Source organism: Anomaloglossus baeobatrachus, chromosome 8 (assembly GCF_048569485.1).
Source record: "Anomaloglossus baeobatrachus isolate aAnoBae1 chromosome 8, aAnoBae1.hap1, whole genome shotgun sequence".
Taxonomy (NCBI): domain Eukaryota; kingdom Metazoa; phylum Chordata; class Amphibia; order Anura; family Aromobatidae; genus Anomaloglossus; species Anomaloglossus baeobatrachus.
In genome coordinates this window covers 122,158,093-122,181,164 of record NC_134360.1, presented here as the reverse complement: position 1 = coordinate 122,181,164, position 23,072 = coordinate 122,158,093, and the positions used below count along the sequence as shown (strand labels likewise).

The following is a 23,072-nucleotide window of genomic DNA, read 5'->3' as shown; positions in this document are numbered from 1 at the left end:
TATCGCGGTGACGCGGGCGCCCGGCCGGCTATCGGCTGAGCCTGCCGTCAAGAGACTTCATCCCTGATTACCGGCAGCTGCTGCAGCGATCGGACAGGATCAGACTCCCGCCCCATCGCTGCAGGAGCTGCCGGTAATCAGCACATAAGTGAGTGAGTTTTTTTTTTTTTTTGCACCGATGCATCAGCTGATTGTATAAAAGCCGATTATACAATCAGCTGATGTGTGATGTGCTTCAGCCCCTAGAACCTGACACATCATCTGATCGCTTTGCCTTCCAGCAAACCGATCAGATGATATTGGATCCGGATTGGACGGCGCGGGACCCTTGACCCAGGATTACTGCGGAGGGGGGTTCTTTATTTCAATAAAGATGGAGTCACTAATTGTGTTGTTTTATTTCTAATAAAAATATTTTTCTGTGTGTTGTGTTTTTTTTTTTATCTTTACTAGAAATTCATGGTGGCCATGTCTAATATTGGCGTGACACCATGAATTTCGGGCTTAGGGCCAGCTATACAGCTATCCCTAACCCCATTATTACCCAGCGAGCCACCCGGCATCAGGGCAGCTGGAAGAGTTGGATACAGCGCCAGAAGATGGCGCTTCTATGAAAGCGCCATTTTCTGGGGTGGCTGCGGGACTGCAATTCACAGCGAGGGTGCCCAGAAAGCATGGGCACCCTGCACTGTGGATTCCAATCCCCAGCTGCCTAGTTGTACCCGGCTGGACACAAAAATTAGGCGAAGCTCACGTCATTTTTTTTTTTTTTAATTATTTCATGAAATTCATGAAATAATTAAAAAAAAAAAAGGGCTTCTCTATATTTTTGGTTCCCAGCCGGGTACAAATAGGCAGCTGGGGGTTGGGGGCAGCCCGTACCTGCCTGCTGTACCCGGCTAGCATACAAAAATATGGCGAAGCCCACGTCATATTTTTTTTTTTGGGGGGAGCAAAGAAATCCTGCATACAGTCCTGGAAGGAGGATGCTGAGCCTTGTAGTTCGACAGCTGCTGTCTGCTCTCCTGCATACACTATTGGATGGAGGATGCTAAGCCTTGTAGGTCTGCTCCCCCTGACTCTCCCTCCAGCATACAGTCCTGGATGGAGCATGCTGAGCCTTGTAGTTCTGCAGCTGCTGTCTGCTCTCCTGCATGCACTATTGGATGGAGTATGCTGAGACTTGTAGTTCTGCAGCTGTCTGCTCTCCTGCATACATTAGTGGAGAATGAAGAACATATTGAAGGAAATGACATCAGACCTTTTTTTTTTTTTGTTCACTGATAAAAAACGCATAAAGACGCAGTGAGCAAAAACGCAGCAAAACGCAGCCAAAAACGCACCAAAACGCGCGCGTTTTTTGACGCGGGTGCGTTTTTGTGCGGTTTTTGCCGCAAAAAACGCACAAACGCAGCGTCAAAAAAACGCAGTGTGTGAACCTAGCCTAAGGGTTTTAATGGCATCGCTTAGCTCTGTGTCTGAGAAATCCTTGTCTATGTCTTCAGCTACTGCATCTTCAAGGGGGTCTGGGGCAAATTTAAGTATTCCCAAATGTCGCGATGTCTCGCATCAGGTGATGGGGTATGTGGTGATGGGGTATGTGGGGATGGGATGTTATAAAGTTTTGTATAGTAGTTTCTGAATTCTTCTAATATGTCAGGGGTGGAATGTATCTGGGTACCTGTCTGTGAGTTTAACGCGAGTATTGGGGTTTGTGCCTGTCTGGGATGAAGGGTCCTGGCCAACAATCGTCCACTTTTATCTCCAAACTCAAAGATATTCCTATGAAATTTATCTCTGATACACAGTGATTTTCGGTCAAGGATAGATAATATTTGGTGGCGGATAGTAGAAATTTCCGTTTTAATGGTGTCACTGGATTTGGTTTTGTTTATCGTTTCTTTATGGCCTAGTTGTGCTAACAGTTCTTTTAGTTCCCTTGCACTTTCTTTTTTAATTCTGGATCCATGGGATATGCAGACCCCCCTGATCATACATTTCAACGCTTCCCATTTGACTGGGGCAGGTGTGGGATCTGCCATATGATCTATTTTGAAGTTTGCAATGGTTTTATGAATATCCTCCAGGCATTGCTCATTCTTGAGCAGGTTGTCGTTCAGTCTCCATGTGTCCCCCACCCCCCATATCTCTCACCCCAATTTCCCCATATACTGGTGCGTGGTCCGACCAGAGAAAAACATCCATTGAACAACCCGGGGATTTGTCTAGCAGGTCGTAGGATATGAAAATGTGGTCTAGTTTGGTGTAGCTATTATGAACTGTGGAGTGAAAACTGTAGTCTCTGACTCCGGGATGTAAGACCCTCCAAAGATCGACTAGTTTAAGGGATGTTAGTTCTCGTTTTAATCTGCGTAGTGCCGAGGAGGGGATTGCAGACCTACCAGAGGACGAATCCATGGCTGGATCCAGCACACGGTTGAAGTCTCCTCCCAAGATGATACAGGTGCCACCCGCAAACTCTGCCAGCTTCTCCAGAGTCTCCACTCCAAAGGATACCTGGTCCTGATTTGGGAAATATATGTTAGCGATTGTATAAGTATTATTCAGGAAAGATATTTTAAGAAATAGCCAGCGTCCCTCCGGGCTAGTGAGCGTGTCGAGAACTGTTGGCTGGAATGTCTTGTGAAAAGCAATGGAAACCTCACATGCCTTCTTGTTGGGGTGTGGGCCATGGAACCATGTCGGGTAATTCTTGGTTTTACAGTTGGGAGTGTTGGAGGTTATGAAGTGTGTCTCTTGAAATAGGGCTATTTTAACTCCCTTCCTGTGCAGGCAATATAGGATCTGACTTCTCTTTTCAGGTTTATTTAAGCCTTTAGTATTGTAAGTGCAAAAGGTGAGGTGCGACATCACAGAAAAGGGTAGATAGGGTATAGGGAAAACCAAGGAGAGAAGAGAGAGAGCAGAGATAAGATAGTGGTGAAAGGTAAAATTAGATAAGTCAAGTAGGACTAGGGTGCCTACTGATCTTAGGGTACCTTCACACTTAGCGATGCAGCAGCGATCCGACCAGCGATCTGACCTGGTCAGGATCGCTGCTGCATCGCTACATGGTCGCTGGTGAGCTGTCAAACAGGCAGATCTCACCAGCGACCAGTGAACAGCCCCCAGCCAGCAGCGACGTGCAAGCGACGCTGCGCTTGCACGGAGCTGCTGTCTGGAAGCTGCGGAGACTGGTAACTAAGGTAAACATCGGGTATGGTTACCCGATGTTTACATTAGTTACCAGCGCACAGCTGTGTGTGCAGGGAGCAGGGAGCCGCGCACACTGAGCGCTGGCTCCTTGCTCTCCTACCATAGCTACAGTACACATCGGGTTAATTAACCCGATGTGTAATGCAGCTACATGTTCAGAGAGCAGGGAGCCGCGCACACTGCTTAGCGCTGGCTCCTTGCTCTCCTAGCTGCTGTACACATCGGGTTAATTAACCCGATGTGTACAGCAGCTACATGTGCAGAGAGCCGGAGCCGGCAGCACAGGCAGCGTGAGAGCTGCAGAGGCTCGTAACTAAGGTAAATATCGGGTAACCACCTTGGTTACCCGATGTTTATCTTGGATACAGCTTACCTCAGCTGTCAGATGCCGGCTCCTGCTCGCTTCATTTGTCGCTCTCTCGCTGTCACACACAGCGATCTGTGTGTCACAGCGGGAGAGCGGCTTTGAAGAAAACGAACCAGGGCTGTGTGTAACGAGCAGCGATCTCGCAGCAGGGGCCAGATCGCTGCTCATTGTCACACACAGCGAGATCGCTAATGAGGTCACTGCTGCGTCACAAAAAGCGTGACTCAGCAGCGATCTCGGCAGCGAGCTCGCTGTGTGTGAAGCACCCCTTAGGTATCTACTGGTAGACTATTGTCTAATGTGGCACTCTGCCACGTCCCTAATAGAGGTGCGGGAAAGCCTACGGTCTTTCAGGAACTCCCCTCCGCGGCGAACGCCCACAAGTAATATGAATAACAATCAACGTATACATTCTAGTAGTGATTAATCACTTTTCCATTCCCCTCCCCCACACCCACATGGATCGCACAGGGAGGAGAACACGAGGCTATCAGCTCAATATAAAATGCCATTAAACCAGAGCTCAGTATCAGATCCAGATGTAAAGAATGAAAGGGGGAGGAATGAGGAAAGGAGAGAGGGGGGGGGGCAACAGATTGAGAGACAATAAAAAAAAAAATAAAAAAAAATGAAGTGGTGTAAGGCAAAGGACCAGGGGGGAGGACGTGGGGGGCAGTGGGAGGACGGAGTGTAGGAGGCATGGAGGGGTGTATGTAGAGAGCATGTCTAAGAGGGGGGGAGAGGAAGGGGGTAGAAATTAGTGTAGGGCATGTGTCCTTCGTAAGTATGTGTGCAGGGGAGGGGAAGATGGGTTGAGTAGAGTTAGTTTGTAGGAAGTAGTGCGCTCATAGAAGGTGTGTGAAGAGGAAGACGCAAGGTGGGAATGATACGAAGGAAGAGGTATAAGGGGAGGGGAGAGGGGGCGAGTGGAGGGGAGAGAGAGAGAGAGAGAGAGAAAGGAAAGAAGCCTCCTGGTTTTCCAAGAAGTTTTGTCCTTTTCTTTGAATGGTCAGCGATGTTCAGCGGTGTATATCCCGGGGGGATCCTCCACCCCTTCTGTTCTGGACTTGTCGCCAGTGCTCTCTTGGTGGTAAGGGTGCAGGGCCTCTCGGGGTTGGCCAATCTGGCAGGCTGATCATAGGCAGTTCAAAAGTCCCTAGGAAGTTGGGGAGGTCTCCCAAGGACCGGAAGACCGCCGACTTCCCATTTTTCTTTTGCTGTGAGTTGGAACGGATATCCCCAGCGATATGTAACATCCTTATCTTTGAGGGATTGGAGTAGTGGTCTTAAGGCCTTGCGTAGTTGCAGTGTCCTCCGTGCTAGGTCTGGTAGGACAATCAGAGGTGTCCCTTTATATGTACCTGCTCCTTTCTCTCTGCATCTTTGTAGTATGGCCTCCTTTTCTTTATAGAAGTGGACCCGACATATCACATCTCTTGGTCTGGCCGGATCAGGAGATTTGGGGCCTAGGGATCTGTGGATGCGGTCCAGTTCTATGCGTTGTTCTGGGTTGCGTTGGCGGAGACTGGTAAAGAATTTTTGTGCCCATTCATCCAGCTGTGGTGGTGCCACTGCTTCTGTGAGGCCTCTAATCCTTAAATTATTATGGCGATGACGGTTTTCAATATCGTCTAAGTGGGTCAGAATGTCCTGTATCTGGGCAGTGTGCTCTGATAGGACTTGTTGATGTGATTCTATATGGGAAAATATCTGTTCCTGCACCTCTTCTGTAGCTGCTACACGCTGGCCAATTTCTTTGATCTCTGATTGTATAGAGGCCATGTCTTGCTTATGGGATTCCCTCAATTTCCCCAGCAAAGAGTCCATTTCCTGCCTGGTTGGAATTGATCTGATATGTGCTTTCCAATCCCAATCTTCTTCTTCCTGTGTCTGGTCTGATTTAGGGTATGTGCGCACTAGGCATTTTTTTCACGCTGCGTTTTTATGTGCGTTTTTGTCTCAAACGTACCCGTGGTTAAAAAACGCGACAAACGCATGCGTTTTTACCGCGATTTGGTGAGTTTTTTTGCTGCGTTTTTGCTCACTGCGTTTTTAATCAGTGCACAATGCCATTAAAGATTGTTGATGGGAAAAAAAAAAGGTCTGATGTAATTTCCTTCTTCAAAATGTTCATTGTATGCAGGAGAGCAGACAGCTGCAGAACTAGTTTATGCAGGAGAGCAGACAGCAGCTGCAGAACTACAAGGCTCAGCATCCTCCATCCAGGACTGTATGCAGGAGTTTTTTGCCGAAAAAGAAAAAAAAATGACATGGGCTTCGCTATATTTTTGTATGCTAGCCAGGTACAGCAGGCAGGTACAGGCTGCCCCCAATCCCCAGCTGCCTATTTGTACCCGGCTGGGAATCAAAAATATAGGGAAGCCCCCTTTTTTTTTTTTTTTTTTTTTTTTTTTTTATTTCATGAATTTCAAGAAATAATTAAAATAAAAAAATGACATAGCCTTCACAATTTGAGTCCAGCCAGGTACAACTAGGCAGCTGGGGATTGGAATCCGCAGTACAGAGTGCCCAAGCTTTCTGGGCACCCCCGCTGCGAATTGCAGTCCGTAGCCACCCCAGAAAATGGCGCTTTCATAGAAGCGCCATCTTCTGGCGCTGTATCCAACTCTTCCAGCTGCCCTGATGCCGGGTGGCTCGCTGGGTAATAATGGAGTTAGGGCTAGCTGTATATTATCAGCTGGCCCTAAGCCAGAAATTCATGGTGTCACACCAATATTAGACATGGCCACCATAAATTTCTAGTAATGATAAAAAAAAAAACACACAGAAAAATATTTTTATTAGAAATAAAACACAACACAATTAGTGACTCCATCTTTATTGAAATAAAGAACCCCCCTCCGCAGTAATCCTGGGTTAAGGGTCCCGCGCCGTCCAATCCGGAACCAATATCTGATCGGTTTGCTGGAAGGCAAAGCGATCAGATGATGTCAGGTTAAACTACGTGAATCACATCACACATCAGCTGATTGTATAAAAGCCGATTTATACAATCATCTGATGCATCAGTGCAAAAAAATAAATAAATACTCACGTCTGTGCTGATTACCGCCAGCTCCTGGAGCGATCGGATGAGAGTCTGATCCTGTCCCATCGCTGCAGGAGCTGCCGGTAATCAGCTGATGAGGTCCCCTGACTGCAGGATCAGCTGATAAATTAAGCCGGGCGCGAAAAAGCCGGCGACACCGCGAGAATTACAATCAGCTGATGCGTCAGGTGACTGCATCAGGTGATCCACCGCCAGGTCCTGCAAGCTTCGTACGTGCCCCAGGGAGACTGCACACAGCCAGAGCGGCGGTATCGGGACAGGAGCGGGCATGGCACTGGGACCCTGCAGACAGGTGAGTATGACATATATTTTTTTTTCTACTGTTCACTTTTGTTTTCGCCGCTGCCTCCACCTCCCGCCCAGACATGGCGCCGCACGGAGATGACATGGGCCCGGGTGGGTTGTGGACGCAGCGGTGACTGTACCGGGAGGATTTATGCTTCTGTGTTTACCAACAGAAGGAATCTTCTTCCTGTACACGTCACTTTACTGCCCACCACTTGCGTTTATAGCTGCGTTTTTAGTCATAGAAACGCAGCTATATGCGTTTTTCATTGCGTTGTTGAACATCTCATTGAACTCAATGGGTGAAAAACGCAGAAATAATTGACATGCTGCATTTTTGTGGTCACCACAAAAACGCAGCTACAAAAAAACGCTGTGTGCGGATAGCACTTATGAAAACCCATAGACATTGCTGGGGAAGCAATGTCACTGCGTTTTCAGCACAAAAACGCAGTTAAAAACGCAGCAAAAACGCCTAGTGCGCACAAGGCCTTATTCTCCATCCCCTTGTTTCTGCGGGTGGAGGTGTTGGAGGTGGGGAGTCTTTGTTCTTTAGGTGATGTGTGCTGTTGTTGTGGTATTACAGGCTTCTCTCCGGGTGTCACAGATCTGCTTCCCATGGCTGCTGGGGTCTGCTGTATCATAGAGCTGGAGCCCTGCTCTGCCAGCAGTTCATCTGGGAGTCGCTTTTGTTTCTGGGACAGGGGGTTTTCAACACTCCCTTCTGTGGTGTCCTGCTGTGCGTTATCTATGTGTATGGCTGAGCTGGCTGCTGTTATGTGAGGAGGCAGTGAGGTCGCTCCACTGCATGTTTGCTGAGCATTACCTCCTGCCTCAGTGTCTGCCGGCGCCATGTTGGAGAGAGCAGAGGTGTCAGGCTGGGAGGCTGAGGTCCCGAAAAAGCGGGTGATATCTGTACCTTCCCCTCTGGAGTCTGTACGCTCGTCGCCCGTCCTCTCCTGCGTGCCATTACTGATCCTGGACCCGGTGAGTGCCTTTGAAGTGTGAGAATTCACCGCGGGTGTGTGGGAGCTCCTTCTTCCAGCGTCTCAGTGTGCCATCGGCTAGCTCCGCCCACCTCTCAAAAGTAATTTTCAACCATATATGGGGTATTCGCAGACTCAGGAGAAATTGTATGGTCCACCTACTCCTGGTACACTTTTTGAAAATTAACTTTGGGGCCACAACAACATTTTGACAATTTTGTGAATCGCCTGAGAGTTAAAATTGCTCACTACACCCAAAGATTAATTCCTCGAGAGGTGTAGTTTCCAGAATGGAAGTAGCTGTGGAAGGGGAGAGTTTCTGCTGTTCCACCATGTTGGGATCTTCAAATGGGGCATGGTGTCTGCAATCTGTCACAGCTAAAATAGTATTCCTTCCCTTCAGAGTACAATCGTGTGCACAAACAGTAGTTTTCCACCACATATGGGGTATCAGTGTACTCAGGATAAATTGCATAAAAATTGATGGTCCACACACTCCTATTAACCTTGTGAAAATGAAAAATTGGGGGCTAAAGTAACATTTTTGTAGGAAGGAGTAAAACTTTCAGGGTTTTGGTGTTTTTTTTTTCCTCCTTCCACATTGCTTTAGTTCCTTTGACGCACCTGAAGCGTTGTTAAACCTCCTGGGTGTGATTTTCAGCAGTTTGAGGGGTTCAGTTTTTACAATGGTGTCACTTTTGGTTATTTTCTGTCATATAGGCCCCTCAGTCACTTCAAATGTAATGTGGTCCCTTTAAAAAAAAAAAAAATTAAAAAATAAAATGTCAAGTGAAGTGACACTTCACCGCTGATCACCCGTGGCACAGCCCTCTGCATAAGCGGTATCATACCCCTTCACTCATTGGAGTTCCCTATATGCCCTTTGTCTCCACATTGAGAATGTTCATTGATGTCCTCCATATGTGCAAGATCCTATTTTCTTCATATTAATAGTTTTTTGATGAAGGCAAAAATAGCTGAAACGTTAAATAAAAAACACAAATAAATATAAGTTTCATCATCACTCCTTGTTGGATTTTTTTCAAGTGTGCCGGGATTTCTTTAAATATTTTGTCTCAATTTTCCCTGAGCACGCTCAGTGAGCCAGACTATCTTTTGGATATTAAGCATTCACATGTCCTGTAATCATCCGTTAAAACGGATTCTGCAGAGATCTATTGGCAAAATGATTTTTAACGGATCCATATGGGTGTGGTGGGTTTTTTTTTGTTTTCTTTTACGGTGTGGGGTGCCCCTTAACTTTGGTAACCAACCAAGGTAAAGCAGACAGCTGGGGGCTGGTATTACCAGGGTGGGAGCAGCTATGATTATTTGTCTCTTCCCAGCCTAAAAAATACCAGCCCGCAGTCCTCCCCCAGAAGTGGCAGATCCATTAGATGACATTTTGCTGTGCTGTTTCCAATTGCCCTGGTACAGCGCTGGTCACCCACTTTGTTCCTGGATAAAAAAAAACATTGCAGGAGTGAAAATCTGTCTCTCTCCGCTTCATACTCAAAAGTCACCAGCCTGGCTGTTGCGCTGCTCCCGTGGCCTCTCATTCTTCCCAGACCGCTCAATAGGCTCATACATATTCATTGCACCTGCTCATTAGGCTCGCTCATACATATTTATTTCTTCCCAGTCTGTGATTGGTTGCCATCAGACGTGCCCCCACGCTGAGTGACAGCTGTCTGACTGGAACCAATCACAGCCGCAGTTGGTCGGGTCTATATTGTACAGCAAAAATAAATAATTTATAAAAAAAAAACGGCATGTGGGTCGTGTGCCCCCCCCCCCCCCATTTTGGTATCCAGCCAAAATAAAGCTTCACAGCTGAGGTCTGGTATTCTCAGGCTGGGTAGACCCACGTTATTGAGAGCCCCACAGCGTAAAAATATCAGCCAGCAGCCACCCAGAATCGCCGCATCCATTAGATGCGACAGTCCTGGGACTTTACCAGACTCTCCCCAATTATCCTGGTGCGGTGGCAATCTGGGTAATAAGGGGTTAATGGCAGCCCCTTATCTGCCACCAAGCCTTAGGTTAGTGATAGCAGGTGTCTGAGACCCCCCCCCCCCCCATCACTAATCTATGTGAGAGTAAATAAACACAAACACCCAAAAAATCCTTTATTTGAAATAAAAGGCAAAAAAGCATCCTCTTTCACCACTTTATTAACCTCCCCCCCCCCCACCCCCCAAGCACACCTCCATGTCCGATGTACTCCACACAAGGTCTCACAACACTTCAGCACTGCTACATCTGACGCTCACAGAATATGACTGCCCGCTGTGAGCTCCACGCAGCAACTGAAGTGAGTTGCGCTATCGGCATTGACGTCACCCAGATTAGCCGCAGCCACATCTGGAGTCCTCCACCTGTGACAACAAATCACCTGAGTGACTCAAGTTAGCTGTGCGATCAACAGTGCCATCACTCAGGTGATTTCCGGTCACAGTTAAAGTCCTCCACCTGTGACCGCAAATCAGGCTGTGACTGAAGTGAGCCGCTCGAGCAGCGGTGCCGTCACTCAGGTGAGAACTCCAGCTGGGACTGGAAATCACCTGTGACCGCACCGCTGATCACACGGCTCACTTCAGTCACTCGGATGATTTGCTGTCACAGGAGGAGGATGTGTTTTTACCACGGATTTTTTTTTTTTTTTTTTTTTTGTCAAACGCAGTGTTTACAGTTGTCAAAGTTTGCCAGTGGGTGCATTTTTGTTGTGAAACCATAAACACAGCGTATGCACATACCCTAACTCTTTTGTGGTTGATGCAGGGCCGTATTTACCATTAGGCACCCGTGGTCCCGTGCCTGGGGCGGCAGGATGCGAGGGGGCGGCACCTTGTAGCAGTAAAAAAAAAAAATTATTTTTTTTTTACATATCCATTAAATCCGCTGTATTTTCGGAGGGGGGAGAGGCGCACCTCCATTTATTTGTATCCGCATCAATTAAGACGCGAATGCAGACAAACTGCGGCGGCCGGGCACAGAGAGCTGATTGACCCCGGAACTGCCGGCGCCTGCACTTCCGGGGTCACAGGCGCGCCAATCAGCTCCTTCCTCTGTGCTGCGTCCAATGCTGTGTGGATTTCACATGCAGAGCTCACAGCAGGACGCCGCGATGGAAGCCGGTGTCAGAAGAGCATACTCACGTGAGCCAGGAAGATGACAGCGGGCCCTGGAGCAGGTAAGTGCTCGCAGAGCTGAAGATTCATAAGGAGCGTGGGGGTGTCTCTAATGCAGACTGGAGATCTGCGCATGTGGTGGGGGGAGAGAGGCTGATATTGGGGGAGACTTGGGGGAAGAGAAGCTGATACTGGGGGAGGCTGGGAGGAGAGAGGCTAGGAGGGGGGAGGCTGGGAGGAAGGAGGCTGATGCTGGGGGAGGCTGGGAGGAGGGAGGCTGATGCTGGGGGAGGCTGGGAGGGAGGCTGATGCTGGGGGAGGCTGGGAAGAGGGAGGCTGATGCTGGGGGAGGCTGATGCTGGGGGAGGCTGGGAAGAGGGAGGCTGATGCTGGGGGAGGCTGATGCTGGGGGAGGCTGATGCTGGGGGAGACTGATGCTGGGGGAGGCTGATGCTGGGGGAGGCTGATGCTGGGGGAGGCTGGGAGAAGAGAGGCTGATGCTGGGGGCAGAGAGGCTGATGCTGGGGGAAGCTGGGGGAGAGGCTGATGCTGGGGGAGAGAGGCTGATGCTGGGGGAGAGAGGCTGATGCTGGGGGAGAGAGGCTGATGCTGGGGGAGAGAGGCTGATGCTGGGGGAGAGAGGCTGATGCTGGGGGAGAGAGGCTGATGCTGGAGGAAGCTGGGGGAGAGCGGCTGATGCTGGGGGAGAGAGGCTGATGCTGGAGGAAGCTGGGGGAGAGCGGCTGATGCTGGGGAAAGCTGGGGGAGAGAGGCTGAAACTGGGGGAGGCTGGGGGGAGAGAGGCTGAAACTGGGGGAGGCTGGGGGGAGAGAGGCTGATGCTGGGGGACGCTCGGGGGAGAGAGGTTGATGCTGGGGAAGAGACTGCTGCTGAAGGCGGGGGAAAGAGGCTGCTGCTAGAGACAAGAGGACAATGCTAGAGACAAGAGGACAAGGGTTGAGGGATAGTGCAATGACAAAATCGATGGGGGGGAGTGTAAGGACTCAGAATGAGAGGGGGGCAGCATTGGGAGCTCATTATGGAGAAGGGGCAGCATGTGTGGGCTCAGTATGGAGTGGAGCAATGTAGGGGAGTCAATATCAAGAGTGGGGTAGTGTGTGTGTGTGGGGGGGGGGGGTGTCTCAGCATAAGCGTTAGTGTGGTGGTCTTAGCATGACGAATGGGGCAGCATGGAGGTGTCATTATGGAAAAGAGGAAGGCAGCATTAGGAGCTCATGGAGAGTGGCAGCATGCATGGTACATTGTGAGGAGGGGGCAGCATGCATGGTACATTGTGAGGAGGGGGCAGCATGCATGGGACATTGTGAGGAGGGAGCAGCATGCATGGGACATTGTGAGGTGGGGGCAGCATGCATGGGACATTGTGAGGAGGGGGCAGCATGCATGGGAAACTGAGGAGGGGGGAAGCATGCATGGGACATTGTGAGGAGGGGGGAAGCATGCATGGGACATTGTGAGGAGGGGGGAAGCATGCATGGGACATTGTGAGGAGGGAGCAGCATGCATGGGACACTGTGAGGAGGGGGCAGCATGCATGGGACATTGTGAGGAGGGGGCAGCATGCATGGGACATTGTGAGGAGGGAGCAGCATGCATGGGACATTGTGAGGTGGGGGCAGCATGCATGGGACATTGTGAGGTGGGGGCAGCATGCATGGGACATTGTGAGGAGGGGGCAGCATGCATGGGACATTGTGAGGAGGGGGCAGCATGCATGGGACATTGTGAGGAGGGGGCAGCATGATGTGAGGTCAATGTGCAGATCATATTTCATAATTGAGGAAGGTGTGGTGGGTATAATTTATAAGGGAGGGCAGTGTGTAGTTTATTAGTGGCAGTGTGACAGTCACAGTATATAAGTGGGGACGGTGTGGTGGGAATATTTTTATACTCATGCTATGTTTTGATGTGCCTGTGGTGATCCCCATTGGGGGGGGTTAGTGCCCTTCGTTTCTCATTGATACTTTTTCAAGTGTTTTACAGAGTAGATCTGCTTTAAACAGATGTCGTGTGCGAAAACTCAGTGTGACGTTGTCACTAAGGGGCGCGACCACTTAAAGTGCCTAAGGCAGCACGAAGGCAAAATACAGCCCTGGGTTGATGTGAGCTGTGAATTGACAGTTGAAATCAAGCCCAGGGGTTTGCGATTGAGAGACAACTAGCAGACACCCCCATTACTAACCTGACAAGTGTAGGAGTTAAAAAAAAAAAAAAAAAACACAGGAAAAAAAAAAAAAATTAAAGACACAAGCATGTTTTTATTCAAAAACTTTGTTCCAAGAGATTATGTTCCACGGCTCAGGTATTAATTAATGAGAATGAGAAGATTGAAAGGAGGTTAAAAAATGGATGTTACAAAGGGCGAACAATTTGATGAAGGATAGAACTAGGCATTCTTTACTCTGTCATGAAAACAAAGTGGATAAATTTCACACACATAATATACCAACATTTTCAACTGCCTATAGTGTGGATTATAACAACATTGTCACATTAATGCATACATTTTTACCCATCCTATATCAGGATGCAGTTTTGGCCAAATTTTGAAAAAAGGCTATAGTGTTCCCAGATGTGCTAAAACACTGGGGGATACTTTGTCTCAAAGTCTTTTTGTTAGTGTGGAAAAAAGACCCACGTGGTTGACACACAAAGGGTGTTATAATGTGGGGGTAGAAAGTGCACCTTATAAACACATATGGAGAGAACAAAGAAATTTCAAAATAATGTGAATAACTAGAGATATTTGATTAGAGTGTTTAATTGCATCACCACGCACGTTGTCTATATGGCAAAGTGTGTGGTGTGCAATAAATATTACTTAGGCCTTGTGCGCACTAGGCGTTTTTGCCGCGTTTTTAGCGGCGTTTTTTACCGCGTTTTTGTGCTGAAAACGCAGTGACATTGCTTCCCCAGCAATGTCAATGGGTTTTCATAAGTGCTGTCCGCACACAGCGTTTTTTTAGCTGCGTTTTTGTGGTGACCACAAAAACGCAGCATGTCAATTATTTCTGCGTTTTTCACTGCGTTTTTCAGCCATTGAATTCAATGAGATGTTAAAAACGCAATGAAAAATGCATATAGCCGCGTTTCTATGACTAAAAACGCAGCTATAAACGCAAGGGGTGGGTACTACAGTGACGTGTACAGGAAGAGGATTCCTTCTGTTGGTAAACACAGAAGCGTGAATCCTCCCGGTACCGTCACCGCTGCCTCCACCTCCCGTCCTGTGCATGTCAGCTCCGTGCGGCGCCATGTCTGGGCGGGAGGTGGAGGCAGCGGCGAAAATCAAAGTGAACAGTAGAAAAAAAAAAATGTCATATATACTCACCTGTCCGCAGGGTCCCGGTGCCATGCCCACTCCCATCTCCTCCCGGTCCCGCTGCTCTGGCTGTGTGCAGTCTCCCCGGGGCAGGACCTTGCTTGCAGGACCTGGCGGTGGATCACCTGATGCAGTCACCTGACGCATCAGCTGATCGTAGTCTCGCCGGCTTTTTCGCGCCCGGCCGGCTATCAGCTGATCCTGCCGTCAGGGGACTTCATCAGCTGATTACCGGCAGCTCCTGCTGCAATCGGACAGGATCAGACTCCTGTCCAATCGATCGCTCCAGGAGCTGCCGGTAATCAGCACAGCACATAAGTGAGTATTATTTTTTTTTTTTTTTTTCTACTGATGCATCAGCTGATTGTATAATCGGCTTTTATACAATCAGCTGATGTGTGATGTGATTCACATCCTTGAACCTGACACATCATCTGATCGGTATGCCTTCCAGCAAACCGATCAGATGATATTGGATCCTGATTGGACGGCGCGGGACCCTGACCCAGGATTACTGCGGAGGGGGGTTTATTTCAATAAAGATGGAGTCACTAATTGTGTTGTGTTTTATTTCTAATAAAAATATTTTTCTGTGTGTTGTGGTTTTTTTTTATCTGTACTAGAAATTCATGGTGGCCATGTCTAATATTGGCGTGACACCATGAATTTCGGGCTTAGGGCTAGCTGATAATATACAGCTAGCCCTAACTCCATTATTACCCGGCTAGCCACCCGGCTTCAGGGCAGCTGGAAGAGTTGGATACAGCGCCAGAAGATGGCGCTTCTATGAAAGCGCAATTTTCTGGGGTGGCTGCGGACTGCAATTCGCAGTGGGGGTGCCCAGAAAGCATGGGCACCCTGCACTGTGGATTCCAATCCCCAGCTGCCTAGTTGTACCCGGCTGGACTCAAAAATTAGGCGAAGCCCACGTCATTTTTTTTTTTTTTAATTATTTCATGAAATAATTAAAAAAAAGGGCTTCTCTATATTTTTGGTTCCCAGCCGGGTACAAATAGGCAGCTGGGGGTTGGGGGCAGCCCGTACCTGCCTGCTGTACCCGGCTAGCATACAAAAATATGGCGCAGCCCATGTAATTTTTTTTTTCTTTTTGGGCAAAAAACTGCATACAGTCCTGGATGGAGGATGCTGAGACTTGTAGTTCTGCAGCTGCTGTCTGCTCTCCTGCATACACTAGTGAATGGAGGATGCTGAGCCTTGTAGTTCTGCAGCTGCTGTCTGCTCTCCTGCATACACTAGTGAATGGAGGATGCTGAGACTTGTAGTTCTGCAGCTGTCTGCTCTCCTGCATACAATGAACATTTTGAAGAAGGAAATGACATCAGACCTTTTTTTTTTTTTTTTTCATCAACAATCTTTAATGGCATTGTGCACTGATTAAAAACGCAGTGAGCAAAAACGCAGCAAAAAACGCACCGTTTTTTAGCCGCGGGTGCGTTTTTTTAGACAAAAACGCACATAAAAACGCAGCGTGAAAAAAACGCCTAGTGCGCACATACCCTTAGGGTGCACGGTGAGATCCCTAAGGCTACTTTCACACTTGCGTTGAACGGCATCCGTTGCATTGCGTTGTGTGACGGATACAACGGATGTGTTGCATATAATGGCACAACGGATGCAACAATGCTGCAAAACAACGGAAAGCTTTTTTTTTTTTTTTTTTTTTTTTTTTCTTCTTTACAGTTTTACCGGCAGCAGACTATTGTGAACGATCAGCTGAGCGCCCCCGACGGCCGTGCGCTCAGCTGATTGCTCTCAATAACTGGCAGCCGGGGGCACTCAGCTGATCACTCTCAATAGCCAGCGGCGCTCAGCTGATCACTCTCAATAGCCGTCTCTCAATAGCGCTCTCACATGCCGGCAGCCGGGCACTCAGCCGAGAGCTCTCAATAGCCGGCGGCCGGGGGCGCTCAGCTGAGAGCTCTCACATGCCAGCGGCCGGGGGCGCTCAGCTGAGAGCTCTCACATGCCGGGGGCGCTCAGCTGAACGTTCGGCCACCGAGAAACAAAATAAAGTTTCTGTGATTTTTTTTTTTTTTTTTTTTGTTAAAAAAAAAAAAAAAAAAAAAAAAAGGGAGCATGCGCAGTGAAAAATAAAGGTTTCCGACGCTCATAAAAACGTTACATGCTGCGTTCATTCCGCCCAACGCAGCGTCAAAATTACGACGCTGCGTCGTCCAGCGGATGCAACGCTGACACTTGCGTTAGTGTGTCGTCCATACAAGTCTATAGAGAATAGCGCAGTGCGTTAACGGACTGCGCTATTCTCCATAGTGACGGACTGCGCTGAACGCAAGTGTGAAAGTACCCTTAAGAAAAGGAATAGTGAGCACTTTACGGCTGCTAAGCCAGTTAACACAATAAACAGATGTGGATGGTCAGGACTTTCTAGACATTATCATGATCATCATAATGGGGATGTTAGTTCCCTTAGGGTTAAAGGTATTGAGAGAGTTGGAAAGCCGGCCAGAGGCTATGATTGGGACCGCGCGGATAGATGTCGTCAGGAGTATTGGATAATTGAGTTGGAGGCTAGATTCCGTTTGGGATTAAATTATCACAGCGATAGTAGCCATTTTTATTAAATGTAATATCAATTTTTTTTATTTTTTTTTACTAAATTGGTGTATTCCAATGCCTTTGGAGAAATGAGTTGGAGGTTATATTTCCCTTGGGATTAGTATATTGCAATGATATCAGCCATTTTTAAATGTAATGTTGTTAACCAGTTTCAGCACCTGCCTTACATATTATAAAGCTTGTATACAGCTGCATTCACTGCTGAAAATCTCATCTCTGCAATCATTGATAACTGGAAATTGTGTGGCTTATGGTTTTTTACATCTGTTTTCCCCAGTATCCCAACCTCTATAGCGATGACCCTGAAAATGGAAAAATTTTCAACTGCATCCAGCGGGCTCATCAAAACACGTAAGTACCTTTTTTACCCCCTTAACGAACGCGGGCAGTAATATTGCGTCCTAGCGTTCATAGTGTTACTGTCCGCGGTCTGCTGCCGGCAGCAGCGGGAGATGGGCGCACATCTCATTTGATTTTTACAGCCGAGATGTGTGCCTGCCAGTCACGAGCAGAATCGTTATCTGCTCGTGCCGTTTAACCCCTTAAATGGCGCTGTCAATACGTGACTGCGCCATTATAACGGCATTGGCGGTAAATATTTATTCACCAGCCGATCCCGGAAGTCACGTGACGTGATCACGTGACTTCCGGTGGTTGTCATGGTAGCACAGGGTCATGTGATGACTCCTGTAGCTCACATGATTGTACTTTCGGATTCACCCGGCCCGGAGCTGGGTGACACATGAACTGAGTATATCTGCTGTTTAGAGCTGTCTAGCTGTGATCAGCAGATATGGCAGAGCGATCAGATTGCTGATCCATATAAGCCCCCTAGGGGGACTAGTAAAATAAAAAAAAAGTTAAAACATTTTTTAAAAAAAACGTAAAAAAAATAAAAAAAACCCTTAAAGTTCAAATCACCCCCCTTTCGCCCCATTGAAAATTAAAGGGTTAAAAAAAACTATACACAAATTTGGTATCGCCGCGTTCAGAAACTCCCGATCTATCAAAATATAAAATCAATTAATCTGATCGGTAAACGGCGTAGCGGCAAAAAAAAAAACAAAACCAAACACCAAAATTACGTTTTTTGGTCGCCACCAGTTTTGAGCTAAATGCAATAACAGGCGATCAAAATGTAGCATCTGCGCAAAAATGGTACCGTTAAAAACTACAGCCCGAGACGCAAAAAATAAGCCATCACTGAGCCATAGATCCCGAAAAATGAGAACGATACGGGTCACTGAATATGGCTTAAAACGTGCGCTTCTTTTTTTTGGACAAACTTCTGATTTTTATTTACCCCTTAGATAAAAGTAAACCTATACATGTTTGGTGTCTAAGAACTCGCACCAACCTCAGGCATCACACCCACACATCAGTTTTACCATATAGTAAACACAGTGAATAAAATATCTCAAACAATAGTGCTATTGCACTTTTTTTGCAATTTTTCCGCAGTTGGAATTTCTTTGCTGTTTTCCAGTATACTACATGGTAAAAATGTATAGTTTCATTTAAAAGTACAGCTCGTTCCGCAAGAAATGAGCCCTCACATGACCATATTGACTGAAAAATAAAAAAAAGTTACGTCTTTTGGAAGAAGAATGGCGGAAAAAAAAACCTGCGGAAAATTGTCCGGCCGTGAAGGGGTTAATTATCTCATCATTTCAACTATCTCTAACTAGTTCAGGAATGGGTAACTATCCTCAGCAATATACATAATAAAACCCTCACCAAATACTTATTATAGAGCGTAGCCTCCTCCTGGCTGCATAGCGGAGATGACTGGGTCACCCAGGTCATAGCAGCTACTGCTCCCTGCCTAGATCAGGTGCTCCCATGTTCAATGAGTCTGGAGACGGAAGCACAGTCAGTTCTTCCTAATCTGTATACACAAGTGCTGTGTATGCAGTAATGGAGAAGGTAAACATGGTAATTAACCTGTCTGACATCCTGACATGCTCTCCCTGGCTGGATGATCTGCTTACTCTGTACTGACATGCTGCAATGTCAATATATTGGACTGCCTAGATCAGGGGTGGGCAATTAATTTTCCCATGGGGCCGCATGAGAAATTGGGATGGTTTTAGAGGGCCGGACTAATATAATTGACTCGGTTATATATATATATATATATATATATATATATATATATATATATATATATATATATATATATATATATATATATATATATATATATATATATATATATATATATATATATATATATATATATATATATATATATATATATATATATATATATATATATATATATATATATATATATATATATATATATATATATATACACACAATGTATACATACACACACTCCCCATATACTAAATCACTACACCCACCACATACTACACCTGTAATATACATCACTATACACTACACCTGTAATAAACTACAGCTCTATATACTATACCACTATATACTACATCACTAGACCCCTATATACACCTGTAATATACTACATCACTATATACTAGACCTGTAATTAACTGCAGCACATCACTATATACTACACCTGTGATAACCTACATCACTACACCCCTATATACTACACTTGTATTGTACTACACCCCTATTTACTACACCTGTATTATACTACACTCCTATATACTACACCTGTCTTATACTACACTCCTATATACTACACCTGTATTATACTACCACTACACCCCATATACACCTGTAATATACTACACCTGTATTATACTACACCACTACACCCCATATACACCTGTAATATACTACACCACTACACCCCTACACCCCTATTTACACCTGTAATATACTACACCCCTATATACACCTGTATTATACTACACCCCTATATACACCTGTATACTACAGGTGTATATAGGGGTGTAGTGGTGTAGTATAATATAGGTGTATATAGGGGTGTAGTATAATACAGGTGAATATAGGGGTGTAGTATATTACAGGTGTATATAGGGGTGTAGTGGTGTAGTATAATATAGGGGTGTAGCATTATACTGCACTCCTATATACACCTGTATTATACTACACCACTACACACCTATAAAACTACACCACTCCACCCCCCCATATACCACACCTGTAAAACTACATTCCCATATACTAAACCACTACACAGCAAATATTTGTCAAAAGTGACCCCCCCCACCCGCCCGCCCCCATTGTCCCCGCAGGTTACTAGTAACCACTCACCTCTCTTCTTATCGTTCCCGTCCTCAGACACCTCCGTACGAGCCCCCCGCTGAGCTGCCTCTCCTTCACATGGCCAAGCTGCGCCGACGCTGTATTCCTAGGAGCCCCCGCCGCTGCCTCTCTCCATACGGCCCCAACTAACTGCAGCTTCTCCTGCCGGGCGGGAACTTTTCAAATGACACGCGCGCCGTACTGACGAAAGCAGGGCGCGCGTGTGTCACAGAGAAAAGTGTCGGGCAAGGAACAGAGGAGAGATTCCTGCGTTCCGCTGCCTACACTGTGCGAAGCTTCAGGATCTGTCCTCTGTTTCCTACCCGACACGCAGCGTCTGATGAGGGTCAGGGCCGGCTCCAGGTTTTTGTGGGCCCCGGGCGGAAGAGTCCCAGTGGGCCCCATCCACACGCAGACACACACATACGTACACATACATATACATATTTAAAGACAAACTCACAAAAATACATATAGAACTGACACATCTATACAGCCATATGCACTGACATACATAGATAGATACACATTATACATGCCTACAGACACACATAGCTCTGCTACATACACACATAGCTCTGCTACATACACACATAGCTCTGCTACATACACACATAGCTCTGCTACATACACACATAGCTCTGCTACATACACACATAGCTCTGCTACATACACACATAGCTCTGCTACATACAGACACACATAGCTCTGCTACAGACATAGACACACATAGCTCTGCTACAGACATACAGACACACATAGCTCTGCTACAGACATACAGACACACATAGCACTGCTACATATATACATAGATACACACATAGCTCTGCTACAGACATACAGACACACATAGCTCTGCTACAGACATACAGACACACATAGCACTGCTACATATATACATAGATACACACATAGCTCTGCTACATACAGACACACATAGCTCTGCTACATACAGACACACATAGCTCTGCTACATACAGACACACATAGCTCTGCTACATACAGACACACATAGCTCTGCTACATACAGACACACATAGCTCTGCTACATACAGACACACATAGCTCTGCTACATATATACATACAGACACATAGCTCTGCTACATATATACATACATACATACACACATAGCTCTGCTACATATATACATACAGACACATAGCTCTGCTACATATATACATACAGACACATAGCTCTGCTACATACACACATAGCTCTGCTACATACATACACACATACACACATAGCACTGCTACATATATACATACATACACACATAGCTCTGCTACATATATACATACATACACACATAGCTCTGCTACATACAGACACACATAGCTCTGCTACATACAGACAGACACATAGCTCTGCTACATATATACATACATACACACATAGCTCTGCTACATATATACATACATACACACATAGCTCTGCTACATATATACATACATACATACACACATAGCTCTGCTACATATATACATACAGACACATAGCTCTGCTACATACACACATAGCTCTGCTACATACATACATCCACACATTGCTCTGCTACATATATATGTGACGCCCTAGCAGCAGTCGGACTGCTCGGCAGACACTTTGATGAAAAACAAAAAGGTTTTTTACGGGGGAGAATATTTGTGACGCCACCTGCGGTGTGCGGTAATAAGGAATACCGCCGCTGCTGTATGGGAGTGCCGGGGCTGATGGTGTTGGGGCAGCCTGGTGGTAATTCCCTCCGCAGGTAGGGGCCCCGGGACTCAGGGTAGGGAATAGGTAGGAACAGCCTATATTGATATAGGGCCGGCAGGGCGCTGGGGAGCCAGGGTACTCACTCAGGTGTGATGACGCATTCAGTGGACACAGACTCTGAGGTAAACAAAGTCTCTTGGTACTGCTGCACTCGGTGACTGCACGTGCGGTGGTCCCTTTCAGTGATTCTGTGGTGGACTGGAGCCTTCCTCCATACACTGTATACTGTGTATGTCCCTGGCCCCGTTGGCTTGAAACCTTCGGGTCCCGTCCCTCTTTTTAATTGGGACCTGCTCTTAGCAGCTGGCACGTGGGATTTTCTGTGACTGCTCTGTGTGGGAAGTCCTATCCCTCCGCTGTGCTGACGCCGCTAATCTCTGAGCCGTCAAGTACAGGCCACTGTCTGCGACCCAGCCAGGCTCTCCTCAGGGAGCTCTTAATCCCCAGGTCCTCTCTCTTTTTCAGTTACTACCAACTGTCTAACTGACTCCTCCCACCAGCCTGTCTGACTCATAGGTGGGCGGTTCCTTTCCCAGCTGGAACCACGCCCCTGGTGTGCCTGACAAGTGTAGTGTTTGGGTGACTAGGATTTGTGCTGTTAGTACAGAATCACTGTTGCGGACCCCGGAACCAAGGAGGGTGGGCCCTGCACCAAGGATAGAGAATAGTGCAGTTCCCTGTGACACCCTGGACTAGTCCAGGGGCGTCACATTCCCCCTTGGTTAAACGTAGCTCGTCCCCGAGCTACAGTGCACCCAGAGTGTTTATTTTTATCTGCAAAAAGTGAACATTTTAATAAGAAAAACATATCTATCCATCCCACGCAGGGGAGGCACTTGAACCCAACGTTTCGCTTTCCCAATCCTTCATCCCACCCCCAAAGTTCCAAAAGGAGGCAAGCCACCGCTCCTGTTGGTGGCCAGACCTGGGCCATATGTCTCCCAGGTCTCTCCTCCACCTGTGTCTTCTCCTGTAGGTGGGGATGCAGTCCGTGGCTAAGAATGGGAAATAACCATTTACAATAGCACCAGTTCGTGCTGGCTACCACCAGTCCTGTAGCCAAAGGTCCATTTTCAATAAAACTTATCATTGGTCGTCAATCAGGTCATGAATCC

The 23,072-nt window shown here is 47.0% G+C and overlaps 1 protein-coding gene across 1 annotated transcript in view; it reads left to right on the top strand.

Annotated features, from left to right (window-relative positions):
• MGST3 (microsomal glutathione S-transferase 3) overlaps positions 1 to 23,072 on the top strand; it is a 107,449-nt gene that overhangs the window by 62,890 nt on the left and 21,487 nt on the right. Inside the window, exon 3 of the mRNA XM_075320919.1 lies at positions 17,274 to 17,347. Coding sequence (XP_075177034.1) covers positions 17,274 to 17,347 — 74 coding nt within the window. The remainder of the gene's footprint in view (positions 1 to 17,273; positions 17,348 to 23,072) is intronic.